Source organism: Hippopotamus amphibius, chromosome 15 (genome assembly GCF_030028045.1).
Source record: "Hippopotamus amphibius kiboko isolate mHipAmp2 chromosome 15, mHipAmp2.hap2, whole genome shotgun sequence".
In the NCBI taxonomy this organism is placed as follows: domain Eukaryota; kingdom Metazoa; phylum Chordata; class Mammalia; order Artiodactyla; family Hippopotamidae; genus Hippopotamus; species Hippopotamus amphibius.
Window position 1 is genome coordinate 24,763,722 of NC_080200.1, and position 18,501 is coordinate 24,782,222.

At 47.5% G+C, this 18,501-nt stretch overlaps 1 protein-coding gene and 2 non-coding genes across 3 annotated transcripts; 2 read left to right on the plus strand and 1 right to left on the minus strand.

The window, feature by feature from the left end:
• Positions 1-4,533: 4,533 nt before the first annotated feature.
• On the minus strand, positions 4,534-18,158 carry LOC130836396 (L-amino-acid oxidase-like). The gene is made up of 7 exons (XM_057708432.1): positions 17,931-18,158; positions 17,565-17,677; positions 16,046-16,247; positions 15,532-15,600; positions 13,784-13,920; positions 11,761-12,530; positions 4,534-4,664 (listed from the first exon to the last, which is right to left on the minus strand). The coding sequence occupies exons 1-7, from the start codon at positions 18,156-18,158 to the stop codon at positions 4,534-4,536; spliced, it is 1,650 nt and encodes a 549-aa protein (XP_057564415.1).
• TRNAL-CAA (transfer RNA leucine (anticodon CAA)) lies at positions 4,675-4,780 on the plus strand. The gene is made up of 2 exons: positions 4,675-4,712; positions 4,735-4,780. It is a non-coding gene; the product is annotated as a tRNA-Leu (tRNA).
• On the plus strand, positions 5,191-5,262 carry TRNAE-CUC (transfer RNA glutamic acid (anticodon CUC)). The gene has a single exon. It is a non-coding gene; the product is annotated as a tRNA-Glu (tRNA).
• Positions 18,159-18,501: the final 343 nt, after the last annotated feature.

Here is an 18,501-nt window from a genome sequence, read left to right on the forward strand (position 1 = left end):
CTAGGTATTTACCGAAAGAATTGAAAACAGGTACTTAAGCACATGCAAGTTTATAGGAGCACTATTCACAAGAACTAAAATTGCCCAAATGTCTCTCAATGGAGAAATTGTGATATATCCATACAATGAAATATTATTCAGCCACAGAAAGGAATGAAGTACTGATCCATGTTACAATATGGACACACACTTACTTGGTGTGTGTGCTAAGTGATTGTATATGATTCCATTTATATGAAATATCCAGAAAAGGTAAATTCACAGAGATATAAAGATTGGTGGTTGCCAGGGGCTAGAGGAAAGGAGGAACAGGGAGTGCTGGGGACTGAATTGTGCCACCCCAAGTTTACATGTTGAAGGCCTGCTCCCCAATGTGATGGTACTTTAAGATGGGGCCTTTGGGAGCTAATTAGGTTTAGATAAGGTCGTGAGGGTGGAGCCTTCAGAGCCATGAGAACATAAATTTTTATTAAGCCACCGAGTCCATGGTATTTTATTACAGGAGCTCAAGCTGACTAAGACAAGGATAACTGCTTAATAGGTATGAGGTATCCTTTTGGGATGATGAAAATATTTTGGAACATAGATAGTGGTTGTACAACATTGTGAATGTACTAAGTGCTACTTTGAATAGTTAATTTTATGTTATTTCAGTTTCTTCTCATTTTTTTTAAACAAACGAAAACAGCCAGAGGGGTCCAGAGAATGCTGAGAAGTGTAACACCGGACCATTGCCATCAATGCAACATACCATGTAACGTCTGAACATCTCCCAAAGGGCATCAGTGTATACTGTCATCACTTCCAGTCTGTCCTCCAACCTCACCAGGACCTTGCTCCACTGGGGTCTCAACTTAATCCCCTTGGCAGCATTGGACGGTTGATCACTTTCTTCTCCTCTACCCTCTTTTTCCACATGGCTTCTACCACACCACAGTCACCTCTTTTTGTTTCTTTCCCACTGGCCATTCTTTCTCAGCCTCCTATACTGCTTCCTCTTCTTTCTCAACTTATTGCAATGTCTCAGGGCTCAGTCTTTGGCCTCTATACCCACTTTCCAGGAGAGCACATCCTGTTTTATGGCTTTTTTTTTTTTTTTTTGGCCCCCGCAGCATGCAGGATCTTAGTTCCCTGACCAGGGATTGAACTCATGCCCCCTGAAGTGGGAGTTCAGGGTCATAACCACTGGACTGCCAGGAAATTCCCTGTTTCATGGCAGGGACACAAATAAAGAGAATTTATTGGCCAGTGACCTTCTACTTTATATCTCCCACTGTTCTCAAGATGCTTGTATCTATCTGCTGCTTGACTCCTCTAACAGACATCTTAAACTTGAAGCTTGAAAGCCATCCTCTCCCTCCTCCACAATCTGCCGCCTCCCTGCCTTCCCTATTAGCCAATTGCTCAGGCCCAAATTCCTCTAGTTACATGCCACTTCTTTACTTCTTGTACATCCACAAATCTTATTGGCTCCACCTTCGAAATATATCCAGAATTCGACTCTCTCTCACCACCTGGCCTGCTACCCCCTGGTCCCTCCAAGGGAGCTTGCATTAGCCTCTCAACTGTTTTCCCTGCTTCATCCATGCACTCTGCAGTCTACTCTCCATACAGCAGGCAGAGGATCCTTGGAAAGCAGGCCATATCTTACCAAACCTCAGCTCTCCTCTTCACTCAGTGTCAATAGGCATCCGGCCCTCTCATTCAGTTCCAGCCACATTGTCTGCTTTGCACTCCTTGCTGGCCTTTGCATCTGCTCTTCCCTCTCCCCACAGATATTCTATCTGGTTGCTCCTTGACTCTCTTCAAATGTCTGTTCAAAAGCCACATACTGAGAGGGCTTCTGAATCTCCCTCTACCCTTCTTTCTCTATTTTTCTTCACAGTACTTATCACTCCCCACATATAATTATTTTGTTTATTTTCCATCTTTCTTTGCTGGAATGTGAGCTTCTTGACCACAGGTATTTTTTCTTCTCCACTGCATCCCTGGTCCTTGCCCTCCAGGGTCTCACAGGATTTTCTGGGTGGGCTGGAAGAAATGAAGGCAGATCAAATATATTGAGGAAAAGGTAGCCTGCTCACTGGGGTACATGGGAGACTGTGAGGTAAGGTCAGGCTGGCCAGTTCCTGAAGGCCAAGTAGGCCACCAGAGAAATTAGGATATTATTGTCAGGGGTTGAGGAAAACATCCCTTCCTTTCTCTCAGTGCTTACTTCCTTTCTTTAGTTAAGGCTCCAATGTGAAAGAAATGATTATCCAAAACTTGGAAATAGAAAAGTGATTATTAGTGACAAAAGTTCCCTCCTTGACCAAAATTTAGTCAGGCTCCTCTGAGCCCTCTTTTCAACTAGGCGTTGACCTTGGGCTTCCATGTCCTGCCTTATAGAGTCCAATTTTAATAAGAATCCTGCTAGGTCAGTCTAGTGAGAATCCCCCTACCTTTAATATCTGATCACCCTCCACAGCTAATCAAATTCCTTATCCCTCACCATCCTCCAGGTGATATGTGATGACCCTGGCCTACCTTCAGCAGAAATCCTATTAAAATCAGTTTAGCAAGACTCTCTCTACTCTTGATGTCTCTTCTTAGCCATTTTCTATCCACTGAACCCCACCCTGCTCCTTAGCTGTAAATCCCCACTTTTCCTTGCTGTACTTGGAATTAAGCCCAATTCTATATAAGATCTCTTTTCCCCTTATTGCAATACTTCTTGGATAAAATGTCATTTTACCTCTTTAACTACATTTCGCTCTGATACTCTAGGATACTAAGTGTCCTTACAGTGGAGTTCTTAGCATCAACTAGCAGATCTTTTGGAGATTCCAATGTGCACCTTTGATTGGCTTCTATTGACTTGATTATTTTACAACTCTGTGTGGTAGAAATTAACTTGTAGAAAACCGATAGTAATGCAAATGGTTTCTGTCTGAGAGCAATGCCAAAGATTCCTATTTATAGCAGTACAAATAAAATTTGACAAGGGATGCCCCTGATTTATCTCTGGTAGACAAAACAACACCAAAATAGCAACCATACCTTAAACATCACAGTTTATTATACCATTAATATATTAACCTGTCTTCCATCTGTTAGCAATCTCTTTTCAACATTCCTTTGGCTGACTGATCATTAAAGACTCTTTTCAGAATCTCCTTTGAACTGGTTATAACATCATATAAGGCCCCTCATTAATGAACTGAGTAAAATCTTGATACGTTCGCAGCATTCATATGTTTGTGTGTCATGTTTTACTTTCTGAACATTTTTAGAAAAATCCACTGCAGTGAGGTCTTACTTGACAACCCCATTCCAAAAATAGACCTCTACCATTTCACTGTCCTGCTTTTGCTTTGTCCTCACAGCCTCTGTTTGTTTGTGCTGACTGTCCCCTTCACTGGCAGTCAGCTTGCCAGGACAGCGACTTCGCCTTTGTTCACTGCTATATTAATAAAGACTCAATGAATAAATAAATGAATGAATGAGTGAGTAAATGGTTTGCGGTCTGGAGCACAGGAGTTAGGACTTTCCATTTGATGCTAAAGCACACTTTCTATCTTTGCACTCTTTTGTTAACTGCTCCCCTGAACTATGTTTCAACTAGACCTGACTTTTGGATTTTCACGTTTCTCTCTACAATATCCAATTTTAGCAAGAATCCTGCTGAATATGTTTAACCAGAATGCCCCCTCCTCGATATAGGATGACCCTGAATATATAATGCAGTTCCTTGTTCTCTACCATCCGCCAGGAAATGTCTGATATGCTGGCCTACCTTCAGCAAGAACCCTGTTAGATCGGTTTGGACAGAATCCTAGCACCTCCCCGCCCCACACCCCTTAGTAATTTTCCATCCAATGACTGCCTCCCATCTCCCTCTTTGGCTGTAAATTTCCGTTCTCCCTTGTACTCAGAGTTGAGTCCAATCTCTCCTTCCCCACTGCAAGACCCTGGTGCAGCGGTACCCACACATATCTTGATAACCCCTCCTTGAATAAAGTCTTCCTTACACTTCCTAACAAGTGTCATGAATGAGTAATTTTTTTCTTGAACACTGATCCCCACCCCCCACCCCATTATCTTTAACCACGGCTGGGTGACTTGGCAGAGGAAGAGAGGTGGACCTTAAAAGGATGGGTATGCCAGGGACAATAAGGCAGAAAGCCCTAATAATTTGGAAACAACAACAGCAATCACTGTCGCTCCCTCTGTGACAAGCGTGTATTCCATGAGCTTTCCTTGTATTCACTCAACTAGCCAGTTTCCTCCGCTAGGGCCAGGCATGTGCGGCCGGAACCCGGGGTCGGGCAGTGGCCGGTCCCCCGGGTGGGCTGCTGCCTGGCGCTTTCTCTTCGCCTTTGCGACTATAGTGTCCTCCCTTTGCTAGGTCGGGTGGTCACTAACCCCTCTGGTTTTCTAGCAGGATCGCCCTTAGTTTTGGAGATCCGGCTCGATTTCCGGCCCCGCCCGGGAGAGCGAGGCTGTGCAGTGCCGAGCGAATCGCAAACACAGCATTCTCCGCGATCTCGGTGGTTAGCCGCCGGCGCCTAGAAGGCGGTTCTTCTCCGCCCGGGCCAGGCGGATTCTGCCATAGGCTGCCGTGACCGAGAGGCGGGGCAGCGTAGCAGGAAGCCGTAGGAAGCAGGCTCCACACCAACAGTCGCCTACCAGCGTGTCAGGATGGCCGAGTGGTCTAAGGCGCCAGACTCAAGGTGTGCACCTTGCCTGTGGGCATTCTGGTCTCCGAATGGAGGCGTGGGTTCGAATCCCACTTCTGACAAGCGCGTTTTGCCACTTGGCGCTACGTACCCAAAAACATTCTTTGGTGCTAAGGGCAGGTTTTGTTTTTTTGTTTTTGTTTTTGTTTTTTTATTGGCATATAATTGCTTTACACTCTTGTACCAGTTTTTGAGGTACACCAAGGTCAATCATCTGTATTTATACACATATCGGTTTTTGTTTTGTTTTTGTTTTTTCTGTTTTCTGGGAAGACGGCAGTATTCAGGTTTTTATCGTTGCTGCCGTTCTCCACTGCCTAAATTTTGGGCTTTGCAGTGCCCGAGAAACTGCCTAGGTGGAAGAGAGAGGCGGCTTAAGTACCCGACGTTCATGCAATCGTATTCATGAACTCGATTTACGTCATACCTTTTACACTTAGTCTAGCTTACTGTAGGAACTGCACTCATGTGTTCCCTGGTGGTCTAGTGGTTAGGATTCGGCGCTCTCACCGCCGCGGCCCGGGTTCGATTCCCGGTCAGGGAAAGTGTTTTTTGTTTCAACTTAAAACGTCAAAATACTGTACTGGCCACCTTTCTCTTTGGGAGAAAGTAATTACCGGAGATGAGAATTATTCAGGTTAATGGGTGCCGGCTGTGTGTGAGTAATTGTCCTATACCTGCAATACGTTAATTAGGAAGGGGAGAACAATGCAGACAGCACTAAATGATTCCAGAAGAAAACCCTGGTGATGTCACAAGTGCCAGGCCTTCCAGTGCCCAGGGTTAAAAAAAAAAATCTCTCCGAATGCCCAAAATACCATTAGAATGGCCGATGTCACCTAGAGGGGGACTCAGGAAGGTCTTAGCTCCTCATGATGGCTCAGGCAAGTTTTGCTATGAAAAGAAGTCAGGAAATTCTCCCCCTACCCGAATATCTGCCTTTTTATTTTGAAAGTAATTTGAAATAATTATAATAATGAGTCAAAGAACGCAGGTGTTCTTTCTACCTACATACGACGTAGGTGAATATTTTGACACATTTTCTCTTTCTCTCTAGACAAACATGCAGAGCTTCCCCAGCCTGCCACCAGTTTGAAAGCTGCAGCCATGATTACACTACTCCACTGTCACACCTGAAAAAATCAACGTTAACTTGTCATCAGCTGCCAGTCCACATTCACAGTTCCCCTAATTGTTCCCCAAATATCTTTTATACCTGCTTTTTAAAAGTTTTCATTCTAAAAATTTTCACTGCCCGTTTTTCTATTGTGACACCTGTGGAAAATAAGCTATTTTAATAATAAAAACACTTTAGGCACATTTAGGTTCTCTCTCTCTCTCTCTTTTTTTCAATTTTATAGCTTTATTATAGTATACTTGACCTAACAATAAAATGCCTCTATTTAAAGTGTAAACCTATTGGATAGGTTTTCACATCTATGTATTCATCTGTGAACCATGCCCACGCTAAGAAAATGGATATACCCATCATCCCCCCAAATTCCCTTGTGCTCCTTTAAATTCTTACTTCCTCACAAATCGTGGTTACCAAACGTTGACCTGCCTCCCCTGGCTATAAAATAATTGTATTTTGTAGAATTTCATGTGCCTCAGAATAGGCAGTATGCACTGCATTTTTGTATAGCTATGAAGTTCTGTCTTCTTAATATTTGTGTAGTATCCTGACCCTCTATGCTTAAGTTGTTGTTTTTCAAAGTATTCATTTCTCCCTGGGTACTTTTTCTAGCCCTCCAGGGAAGGGCTGTTAGGATACATTCTACCTCCACATTAGTGACAACCTGGCTTGCCAAACGACCCCAGGCTTTGGACAAATAATTTTGCTTCTGCTTTTCTGTGTCCTAGAGTGGGCTTTTTTTTTTTTTTTGGAATCCAGCCTTGTGTGGAGTATAGCACTGTGAATGATGGCTGGTGGTCAGACTGAGCTGAGTTCAAGTTCTGCTTGGACTTTTCAGAGGGCAAGATGTCTGTCCTCTCTGAGCTTAAGTTTTCTCATCTGTAAAACTGGCCAATCACCAGATGAAGAAGAAAAAGAATGAAATTCCATTAACCTTTAAGTTTCATTTTGAAATCTTCCCTAATCTTCAAAAGGAATTGGAAGGAATCTAAAAATAAAAAACAAAGGATTTTTTTTAAAAAGCTGGGAAGACATACACCTAAATGTAACTATTTTTCTGTGTGTTAGGATTATGAAAAATTCAAATTTTCTTTGTTGTAATTTCATGCATTTGCTGATTTGTCTACCATGAGTATATAAAATTTATTATTAGAATAACATATTTGAAAAATTGCTCACACCTTACACAAAAATGAACTCAAAATGAGTCATATACTTAAATGTAACACATAAAACTATACAAACTTTATAAGAAAACATAGAAGAAAACCTTTAGGACCTAAGGCTTAGTGAAGAGTTCTTAGAAATAACAATAAAAACATGATCAAAAAAATAAAATATTAAATTGGACCTCCTCAATATTAAAAACTTATTTTGCAAAAGACCTTTTTAAGAGGATGTAAAGACAAGCAACAAACAGAAAAAAATATTTGCAAACCGCATATCTGACAAAGGACTTATATCTAGGATATATTGAGAACTCTCAAAACTCAATGGTAAAAGAAAACAATCCAATAAGAAAATGAGCCATTGGCGTTTGACAAGACATTGATGTTCAACGTTATTGAAGTGCAAAATAAAGTTACAATGAAACATCACCACAAGCTTTTCAGAATAGCTAAAATAATAAGCAGTGATAGTACCAAATGCTAGTGAGGATGAAGAGAAACTAGATCACTTCTTCATTGTTAGTGGCAGTGTAAATGGTATAGCCATTTAGGAAAGAGTCTGGCCATTTTTTACAAAACCAAACATGCACTTACCATAGGACCCAACAATTACATTCTTAGGCATTTATCCCAGAGCAATGAAAACTGATATTCACACAAAAACGTGTACCAAATGTTCATAGCACCCTTATTTGTAATAGTCAAAAGACAGGGAACAGCTGAAATGCCCTTCAATAGGTGAAGGGTTAAACAAATGGTGGTACCACTGTACCAGAGAATGCTACACAGCACTAACAACAAATGAACTATTGACACAGGGTACAGCTTGGATACACCTCAGGGAATTATGCAGAGTGAAAAAGCCAGTCTCAAAAGGTCACATACTGCATGATTCCATTTACATAACACTCTATGATAAAATTACAGTGGTTGAAAACAGATTAGTGTTGCTAGGGTCTGGGTTAGTTGGTGGGTAGGGAGTCAGGTGGAGGTGACTATAGAGGCATAGCAGGAGGGAGATCTCTGTGCTGATGAAATAGTTCTGTATCTTGATTGTGGTGGCAGTTATAAGAATATGCACATATGATAAAATTACATAGAACTGCAAACACACATTGTATTAATGTCATGCTTCTGATTTTGGTATTATAATTATGTTAAATGTAGCTATTGGTGGAAATTGGGTGAAAGGTCCACAGACACCTGACTGTACTCTCTTTGCAACTTCCTATGAATCTATAATTACTTAAAAACATTACTTGCTCCCTACACAGTGGATGATGTCAGCCCTCAGCAGAAGAAGCCCTCCTCTGGCATCCCAAGGTTCTTATTATTTTATTTCTGACAAACACCATCATCTGTCACTTGTCACACTTACTTGAACATATGTCATAGTCCCTGCTACAGACTGAACTTTTGGTGTCCCCAAAATTCTTATGTTGAAACCTAATCCCCAATGTGATGGTATTTGGAGGTGACATTTTGGGAGATGATTAGATCGTGAGGGTGGAGCTCTCATGAATGTCATTAGTGCCCTTATGAAAGAGATCCCAGAGAGCTCTCTTGCCTCTGCCCCTTGCCCAGTAGGCGGGCCCAAATCTGCTGAATCTGCTGGCACCTTAATCTTGGACTTTCTAGACTCCAAAATTGTAAGAAGTAAATTTCTGTTGTTCATAAGCCACCCAGTTTATGGTTTTTTTTGTTATAACAGCAGTTACAGAATAAGACAGTCCCTAAGCTTGTCTCCAGGTTCACTGAGGGCAAGATTTGGGTCTGATTCATCAGATTTCAGAGCCACTATCAGAGTGGTTGTTTAATCCACATGAATTTCATGTGTGCAGTGAGATAGAGTGGGGACTCAGTGAGACTGTGTGTGCCAGCCTGTGTGGAGCTGGGCTGAAGGTGAGGAAGAAGATAGAAACCACACTACGTAGGGTAGTGGTTGAGGTATGGGTCGGTCTATGTTGGGAAAGGCAATCACCAATGAGGCCTGAGTGTTTCTGCACATTCCTGTTGGATATGCTTAGAATGCAAGGCCCTAGGCCTCTGCCCAGTCATTCCTAGCAACTGCTGCAGATGCCTAGACAGCACCAGCCCCTGCTGCCCCAGGGCTGTTATTGGCTGGCTGCCCCGGGGCTTCCCCGGGCACGCCCTCTGGTCTGCTCTCCCCATGGGTTCTGGGCTGCTGATGGGCCGGCTGCAGTGGTCCTGGCCTCGTGCCAGGAGCCTGCCTTTTTGATGGGTTCCTCCTTTCAAGCATATGTGTGTGATGCTGCAGAACAGTTAGGCTTGATGTGTTGGGGCAGTTTTAGGCATCGTTTCTAGCTGAAGGGACTGCTGTCCTTCCAAGTCTAGAATTTGGGGTACGGAGAATTTTGTGGTGTGTGGTAGGGTTTTTGTTTTCTTTTGTTCTGAGCTTTCATTTTTCCCTTTGGCCTCCTGGCTTTTTCCTTCCCCTTCTCCCTTCTCTTCCATCGGCCAGCTTGGGCCTTCTCCCTGTGTCAGTCTCCATAGGAAGACGCCCGCCCCATCTGTCTGCCTGCGACAGGCATCCAAGGGCAGAGTTCAGGCCTGCAGACTGGGTTGGTGCCTCCTTGGCCTCAGGGGCATGAGAGCTGGGGAAGGGGTTTTAAAAAAAATAATAATGAAAGGGGGAAAAAAAATGAAGTCTTTGGCGGTTTCCAGCCATTCAGATCCTTGAAGGCTGCAAGGTTTTGCTGATCTGGGTTCATTAGGAATGTCTCCTTGCCAGCCAGGGCCAAGACCCAGGCCTGATGAGAGCAGAGGCCCTCCCAGTCCCCAGGCTGCCATCACCCCAGGGGGCTGATCTTAGAGAGATGGCTACAGAAAGTTGGGGTGGCCACCATCAGGAAGCCCCTCACAGGGGCCAGAACTCCTTTGCCAGCGTGGATTTCTCAAGTCAGGACTGCGTAAGTAAAGCAGTTGCAGCTTTATTTTTTTTACAGTTTTTTTCCCAAAAGTGATTTGTGGTTGTGTGTGCAGCGCGTTGCCCTGATATGCATGCTCTACAAAAAAAACCAAATCTAGTGTGTTTTGGAAAGAAAAAAATGCAAGGGCCTGACTGCCCTTTGCTTGGGCTGTTTCTCAGAGCTGTGCTTTGGTGAGCAACGCTGATGGATGAGACAATGACTCCTCCCCCACCTCCTACCATCCTCCCCTCCCCGACAAAGAGCAGGTTTGCTTACTGCTTGCTAAACACTTGTAAATTTTCTGAGCTCAGTGTTTCTCAGCTGCAATGCAACCCCACCACATGCATAGCATGTACCTGGGTATCTGCATTGCCCCCACTGGGACTTGGGGGCTTGGGGTGCTCATGCTTCTTGCTGTGCATGAGTAATAAAATCCTATGTCTCTGCCCCATGAGTCTGCCAGCATGCATGAAACTGTGCAAGCTACTTGTTAGCTTACAAGTAGGATAAGATCCTAGACCCTCCCAGCTGGAGGAGGTTTCTTGGGTACCTTGTTCTGTCCCAAGCCTCAGACTCTAAAGAGCATGGCACTTTCTCAGCTGGTTCTGAAGGCACCATTTTGCCTTTGGTGATGAACTGTCCTTTCACCTCAAAGCCATCTGGCCCCTTCCTGAGACCCTCTGGGTGATTACTCATACCTCCAAGAGGTCCTTTATGGACATAATTCAGGCCATGTCACTGCCAAATGATGGGCCTCTTTAGACCTCATGCATCTGATCTGTCTGCTTGAAAATTCTCCTCAGTATTGACTCCATTTATTTGCCTCCTCACCCCTCCAGGATGCCAGGCCAAGAAGATCCAGGGGGATAAGAAAAGGATGGAGGGCAGACCCCCAGCTTTGATGCTGTGCATTCTGAAAATTCCTTGCTCAAACATTCAGCGTATTCATTGCTGAATGTCAACAATGTGAATCGTTACTTCAGGGATACAAAAAAAGGATAAGACACTGTGTGTAGAAGAAACAAAAAGATTTGGGGTTAGATGACTGACTTAGGTTTTGATTCCTCTGGACCATAATTTGTGACTTCAGGCAAGTTATTTAACCTCACGGAGAATCAGTTTTCCTCATCTATAAAATGGAGTAATATTAGAATATGCACATTGGGGGGTTGCTTTAATAACATGGAAAAACTTTGGGCATGTTGCTAGCCACAAAGTTGCTTCCACCTAAGTTCCCAACTTCTCTTAAAATTCAGTCACGGGAGATGGAGGAGTAGACATGGGGATGGGAGGTAGGGCTAGACTCAGAATAAAGAAATAACAGAAGAGCCAAGGACCCCAGACAAGACCCTTGGAAATCAAAGGCCTCCCTAACTCCCAGCACTCAATTCTATAATTATTCAGATGCCATGCAGAATGTCGACAAAACACTTAGTGATAGCCTTAAGCTTAATGAATGCTTTACTTTTAATCACTGTATCACATGTTGTTGTTTTTGAGACATTGTCAATAAATTCAAAGTCATGGTGGCCAAATATTAGAGGGACTCTGTTCCTTGGCTTTGTGTGGCACCTCTTGGGTGGCATTTTTGGAAAACGGTGGAGATAAAGTGAGAGAGTGGATTTTGAGTCTTTTCCTCATGGACCATACTGACCAGAATTATTCCAATTCCTGGTGTCATGAAGTTGGCTCTATTTTTTTTTAACTGAAGTATAGTTGACTTACAATACTGTGTTTCAGGTGTAGCTATAGCTCCATTTTGGAGTGGTGTTCTTTTGTGTCTCTGGGTCTCTTGGTCAAAGACAAACCCACAGCCTTTTGGATGTTCTGTGCAGCCCTGAGCCCTGATTTGATTGCCGTGTCAATCCAGCCATGGGGCAGGCTTGTGTGCTCACCGGCAAAGTGGACCCGTCTTTCTGGCTTGCAGAGTTCCTGGGCATAGTCCACATATTGGTAGGGAGTGAAGGAGGCAAAACCGCCCATGGAGTAGGGATCCTGACTCCAGTGCTTGACTGTGGAATAGGGACACAGGGCCCGCAGCTCCTCCTTGGGGAGGTCATGGACTGCTGCCAGGTCGTCCAGGATGACATCTATTGCCCGGGCATGGTCCATGGCACCGAAGAAAGAGGAGTCATCATCCAGGGTATAGGAGGCCAGAATGACCCCTGTGCCATTGGGGAAGATGTGGTTGGGGTAGAAGATGAAGCGGGAAGGCCGGTCTGTGATGGACTTGCCCCCAAAGATGCCTTCGCGCTCCCAGAAACGCTGCGTGCAGGCCAGGATCACTTTGGTGGCACTGCTGTAGTGGACGGATCGCAGTGCATCCTCCTTGCCACGGGAGAGAGGTGGCCGGAAACGGAGGAGCCGGGCAGCCTTGGCTGTAGTGGCCACAATTGCGTAATCGGCGGTCAGACGTGCCCTGGGTTGCAGCGGGTCAGGTGTTCGGTAGGTGATGTGGACGTGGTCTCCGTATGACTCCACCTCCTCTGCTGGCGAGTGGAGCTGGACTGTTCCTGGCAAGAGGGCAGCATGCAGGGCCTGGGGGAGCTGGTCAAAGCCCTCAGTGATTTCATCGAACCTGAAAGTAAACAGGGAAGCGAGGGAGAGGGAAGCAGGTTTATGGACAAGGCCAGGTAGAGGGTGGGCCATTTGGACTGCACAGCGGCTAAGCCCTCTAATGGACCTGCTCCGGCCTGTGTGTCAGAGAGGTAAGCCATTGGCAAAAGGAGGCCCTGCCAGGCAGGGTGGCTCTTAGATCCAGGGGACTAGAGATAGGTACCACTTGGGGCTGACAGATCAGGAAAATGCATCCCCTCTGGGCAGGTACAGCCTCCTTTGTCAGAGCCTCAGGCTTGGCTCTCGGTCACACCCTCCTGCCTCCTCCAGCAGTCATCTCCAGGCAGGACTCGTGGCTGTGGGGGCTGACCAAGCACTGGGGCTCTTACAGGCTCTCTCAGTCCCTTCCATAATCCTCTTAGAGAGAGCCCAGCCTCAAGGCATGAAGCACCAGTAAGTTCCCCCACTCAGCCTGCCTTAAGACCTTCCTCTTCCTTCCATTCTCCCTTTAAGACAGTCCCTGGCTTGAATATAAATGGATTTACCCTGATTAAAAATTTTGGGAGGAAGGCAGAAGATGCTATTGGGAGAAGAACCAGCCTGGTTGCTCAAATAACTGAGCCAGTCCCCTTGGCCACTGAAGGCTTGCAGGGTCTGTTGTCCTCTCATGAATATCTGTAGCCTTTTTGTTTTTATTTTTTGGTAGGACTGGGGTCACAGAACCCTAAGAGAGAGTGAATCCTGGTTTATTTTATCTTTGCAGCCCCAAGCCCTCTTGAGAGCCGCCAGGGGTTTGGTAGTCGGGGTCTGGAGTTAGCACCCCTGGTACATCCTCCTGGGCTGACAGAAAGGGAGGTTCCTTGTAAGGACCCTCATCCCTGTAACCAGAGAGCAAGTGAGGCCCAGAGAAAAACAGATCTGTAGCTTCCTGATGTGACTGCCTCTTACCCAGAGGTTCTCAAAGTGGGGCTCCTAGACAGAAAGACAGAAAGCAGCAGCAGCTGTTGGAACATGTCAGAAATGCATGTTCTCAGGTCCAACCCCAGAAGTACTGAATCAGAGACTCATGCTGGGGGTGGGGCTCAGCCTTCTGTGTTTAACAAGACCCCTAGTGATTCTGAGGCTCACTGGAGTTTGGAAACCCTTGCTTCCCCCTCCTCCCCATTTCTTTTGGGATTGTCCACCTGATTTATCTAAACTTTCTTTCTACCACTATCCTGGATAGTAACTGGCTAACCCATGCCCATTTTCCCATTTCCCCACCCCATTTCCCACCGAGGCTCCAGGAAGATGGACATGATGGCACGCAGGGTCTCCATGAAGGCCTCGTAGTAGCCAGCATCTGCATTCAGCAGGTCTCCGATCATCTGCACGGCCCCACGGCTCAGGTTCCCCACCTTGATCAGGTATTCCTGCAATCAGCCGACCATGTGCAGGGAGAGAAAGCAGGGGAGTCAGATGGTCTGGAAGCCAACATGAGAACCCTTGCTTTGCATCCAGGAACAGGGAGAAACAGAACTGGACAGAGCGAAATGGCCAGGGCCTTCAGCCGGGTTCCTGGGGGCTGCCATGTGTCTGCCTGTGCTAGGCTCTGACGGTCTCAAAATGCTCTCCTGGGTCCTAACAGGAAAACAGCTAACTCTCAGTGCTACTTCCCATGTACACACACTCTGCTGAGCTCTTCACTTGTATGAGATCATCTAATCCCAAGAAGTAGCTTATCACCCCTGTTTTACAGATGGGGAAAATGAGGCCCATTCCTCTTGTCAACTGCAAGTATGTTGGGCCCTTCACAATGATCTGGAGGAATCTAGGTACTGAGTATTTTTCTCACCCCTGCTCTCATCCCCCACCATCACACTGCAGTTCTCGCCAGCCCACCAGCAAGTGATGCTGAGGTTCTGCCTCTGGTGTGCCCATCGAGGACTGTGATCTGTGCTTCACCCCTGCTCCCTTCTCCCAAGCAAGGCCAGAGTGCACACCACAGAACTGGCTGGGAGGGGTTCACCTGTTAAAGTGACCAACTGTTCAGCTTGTGCAGGGCTGAGGGGTGTCCAGGGCTGAGCTTGTACCCTTGTCACCGGTGCAGCAGCCCTGGAGGCTGGGCTCTCAGGGAGCATGCCTGACAGGGACTGCCAGGATGGCAGGGCATAGCTGGTCTAGCCTTAACCTGAGCAAAGGATCTCTCTCAAACATGCTTGTTTAAACCAGAGACAAGACGGCAGGGCCCCACCATCCCAGGAAAAACCACATCACAAGTTCCTGGAGACAAACTGCAAGATCTGCAGTGGGACAACCAGAACCCAGAGAGGGTGGTAGGTTCCCTATCTCCGCAAATGAGTTGTAGGGCAGCTGGGGGGTGAGGGTAGGGCAACTGAGAATCTTCTCTAGCTTGCCTTATTCTCCAAGCCCTGTACCTCGTCCCACTTTTTACTTCCCTCCTTCCTTCTTTCCCTTCCCCCCTCTGTTCCCCTCCCTCCCTCCACCCTTGTCCTCCAGGAGCTTACATTCTAGCAGGGGAAGCAGACCATAAACGACTTAAAGAAGTAAAATATTCAATATAGTGTGATAAGTGTTGGGGTGGAAAATACTGCAGAGAAAGGAAGCTGGGAGCGAGCCAGATGGGACGAACCTCAGTTCAAAGGGAACATTTGAGCCACGACCTGCAGAAGGTGAGGGGCAAGCCATGTGATATCTTCAGGAAGGGCATTCTAGGCAGAGGGAACAGCCAATGCCAAGGTCTTGAGGGTGTGCTTGGCTGAGTAAGAAACAGCAAGAGGTTGGAGTAGATGGGTGAGGAAGGACTCCCTCTCCATCTCAGGCAGCCCTGAGCCACAGGCGGGAGGATGTAGAGCAGAGCCTGTGCACAGGCTCCTTCTAGCTGCCTGCTAGGGAGGGCGGCTCAAGGGATAACATGCTTCTCCTGCTATAAGCTGGGAAAAGCGTGGGTGGTCCTGCTGTTGGGCTCCATAGATTGTGACAGGGTGGACAGTGGGTAGCAGGAAGCGGGTCCCAGGACTGACCTTGGTGGAGAAGGAGTCGTACTTCTCCAGCACCTGGCTGCAGCTACTGCTTCTCAGCTCCTCTACCACCTGGGCATGGAGGAAGGAGGGGCGCTTAGTGAGAACAACACTCCACCCCACACCACAGACACTCACTGCCGCCCGGTCCAGCCCCCCATGCTCCTGCTCCCTCACTCGCGCCTCTACTTGTGTGTGAGCCCAAGGCTTGCTTTATACGTGCTTTCCGGGGATCCAGGACTGTGCCCTGCAGCTAGTCCGAATGTCCCAATGGCAGAAACTTAACTATTGGACAGATTACAAGGCTGTTAAGTAGGGGCCAGAGGTCCCCCATCAACCTGGGAGTTACAGAGGTTGGAAGTCTACCTCCTTGTCTGGTGTTGGACACATTTCTGTAGGCCTATGAGGCCACTGAATCGTATGGACAAGGCTGGGAAAGGCTGGCCCCACCGTGGCTGAGGGAGGCTGGGCAGCGTTCACAGGGTTTGGTATGTTCGCCCTCCTGGGCAGGGCTCACCTTCAGCAGTGATTCTTGGAAGAGCTGTTCTGCAGTCTTCCCCTCCTCATCTGCCCTGACTTGATAGCCCAGCAGGCCCGGGTTGGCCTGCACGTCTCCAGTACGCTGCCGCACCCCATTGACCAGCACCCAGGTCTGGTTGTTGGAGCCATGGAACTTATTGAGCTTTAGCCCAAACTTCCTGATGAACTCACGAGAAAGCCTGTGGGGTGAATCAGAGACAGCTCAGCAGGGACAAGGAAACTGCCAGCCCTCCCTGCTTCAGGGGCTCTGCTCTTTTCTTGCCACAGATTTATGGGGGCTACTGGCCTCTATCCAAAGACAGACCTACAGGCTTCTTTATCACTACACTCATGGCGGCAGGGCCACGAGGGAATGGGGCCACCATTCTTGTGGCCGCATCGCACCAGGCTTGTCCTCCATTTTGGCCAAGATCCATCTCACGTTGTCTGAGACCTCTGGCCTCAAGGTCCAGGAGGCGGCATGAAGAGCACCGTGGCAGGGCCCTCTGGGCTTATCCTCCCTGGAGGCCATGTGCCTCCTTCCCAAGCCTCCAGGAAGCATCCTCCACCACCCCGCATTCTTCATGGAGCAGGGCTCCCCTTCAGGATGACCCTCCATGAGGTCACCTTGTGCCAGTTCCTGCTTCCGGGGCTCCCACCAGACACCACACCCTCTCCTCGACACACACTCGTTATTCCCATTGTTAGCAAACCTAGCAGGCCACTTTTGACTTTTCAACGTGCTCTCCCATCCTTATTATCTTTTGGGATCTTCCACATGAGCTTCGAAGCAGGCAGGGAGGGTGCCATTATGCAAAGCATACAGATTAAAGCATTGAGGCTGTGAGTTGGGGCAAATCCAGCCCTGCTGACTTCCAGGAAAGGACTCTCACTCCTTGCTATTTGTCTTGGCCTTGGTGTTGACTGCTGTTCTAATTGTGTTCTAACTGTGTGTTCTGTGTCTTCTTAGATTCTATCTATTTGATAGTCATTAATCACAGGGCCAAACCATCACCAAAGTGTTTACGTCTCTCCTGCATGTCAGCTTGCCTAGAGCTCTCCTTTCAGTGTGCAGACTGGCTGGTCTAAGACCCTCTTCCCACCCACACACCATCTAAATATTTTCCCTTCCCTAACTCATCCAGGGCCAGGTACCAGGCAACTTTAGAGACCACTCCTGCAGCCCAGAGTCCCCTGTAATTATTCAAAACAGCCAAGCCTGAGCTGTTTTCTCTGTCCCACCTTGCCTTTCCCTCAGAAACTCCAGTAAAGGCTGTGGTCTGTGCCTTCTTTTTGCTTCTGTCTTCTGCCTCCTGATCACCCCAATGTATCCTCAGGGCCCTGTGTGGTGTCATGTGTCCCCTTCTCTCTAGAAATGTAAGTAATAAATTCTTTCAGTGGCATTAACCTCCCCAAGGCTACTCATCACCTCCATAAACTAAAATCCCGAGAGTGCAAATGAGACAACTGCCCACACCCCAGCCTTCCCTGCCCACCCCGACTTTCCTCGACCATACCTGTGGCTGGCGGGTATCCTCATGGGACCCAGATCCACATACCACTGCGCTCCAGGTACTCTGTGGGTCTCCACTCTGCCACCCACACGCCCTGAGGCCTCCAGGACAGTCACCTAGAAAGACAGCGATTTTCTGACCTCCGTGAGGATGGAAACATCTCCTCCTAGCAAATCTAGCTCCCACAGCCCTCCTGCCTCTTCCCCAGTCCTCCCTCTGTTATATGGTCAGGCCACCAGGTTCTATTAACCCTTTTGCCCCCACCTAGAGCCCAGCTAGACTCAGTCTCCTGCCCTAACTCTCTGAGGCTGTCCACTTCCCTCTCTCCCAGGTTCCCCATGCAAGAACCTCCCCCACCCTATCATGCACCTTGTGGCCGGCATCCTGCAGGGTCTTGGCAGCGGTGAGCCCGGCCATGCCTGCCCCAATCACCACTATATGTTTCCTTTCTGCCGTCCGCCCCAGCCCGTCTTGGGCCAGCCGCACCATCTCTTCATACTGGGGGTCCTGAAAGCACTTGATAAGCTGGCTGTTGAAGGCCTGTGTGCCGAGGCTTAGCACAGACAGGAGGGCGAGGGCCAGCCAGCCTGGGCGCATGGCTGTGGAGATGTCAAGCAAATGACTGAGGACCAAGAAGTCCTGCTGGTCTTAACACTTGCTTGGAGGAGTGCTTATATTGCTAGACCTGTGATGCAACAACCCAGCACTCCCATTCACTTCCTTCCCTACTGGACGGTGTCTTAGTCACTAGGACTGCCAAGCTGCCCTCAGCATCCCAGGCGGTCGGTACTGCCCCCTTACAGCCCCCACTCAAAGAATGATGCCAGATGGAGTCCTGCCCCAGGTAACTGCCCTTGGCCAGACGGACTGCCATCCACGAGGCCAAGCCCTCAGTCCAATGGAGGACAGGTGAGGTGGACCTGTCTACCACACTGTGTGC

Coding starts and splice junctions, on each gene's coding strand:
- LOC130836396 (XM_057708432.1), bottom strand. CDS start 18,158: ATGCGCCCAGGCTGGCTGGCCCTCGCCCTCCTGTCTGTGCTAAGCCTC. Junction 16,248..17,564: donor AGGATACCCGCCAGCCACAG/GTATGGTCGAGG, acceptor TTCACCCCACAG/GCTTTCTCGTGAGTTCATCA. Junction 15,601..16,045: donor TCCAAGAATCACTGCTGAAG/GTGAGCCCTGCC, acceptor CTCCATGCCCAG/GTGGTAGAGGAGCTGAGAAG.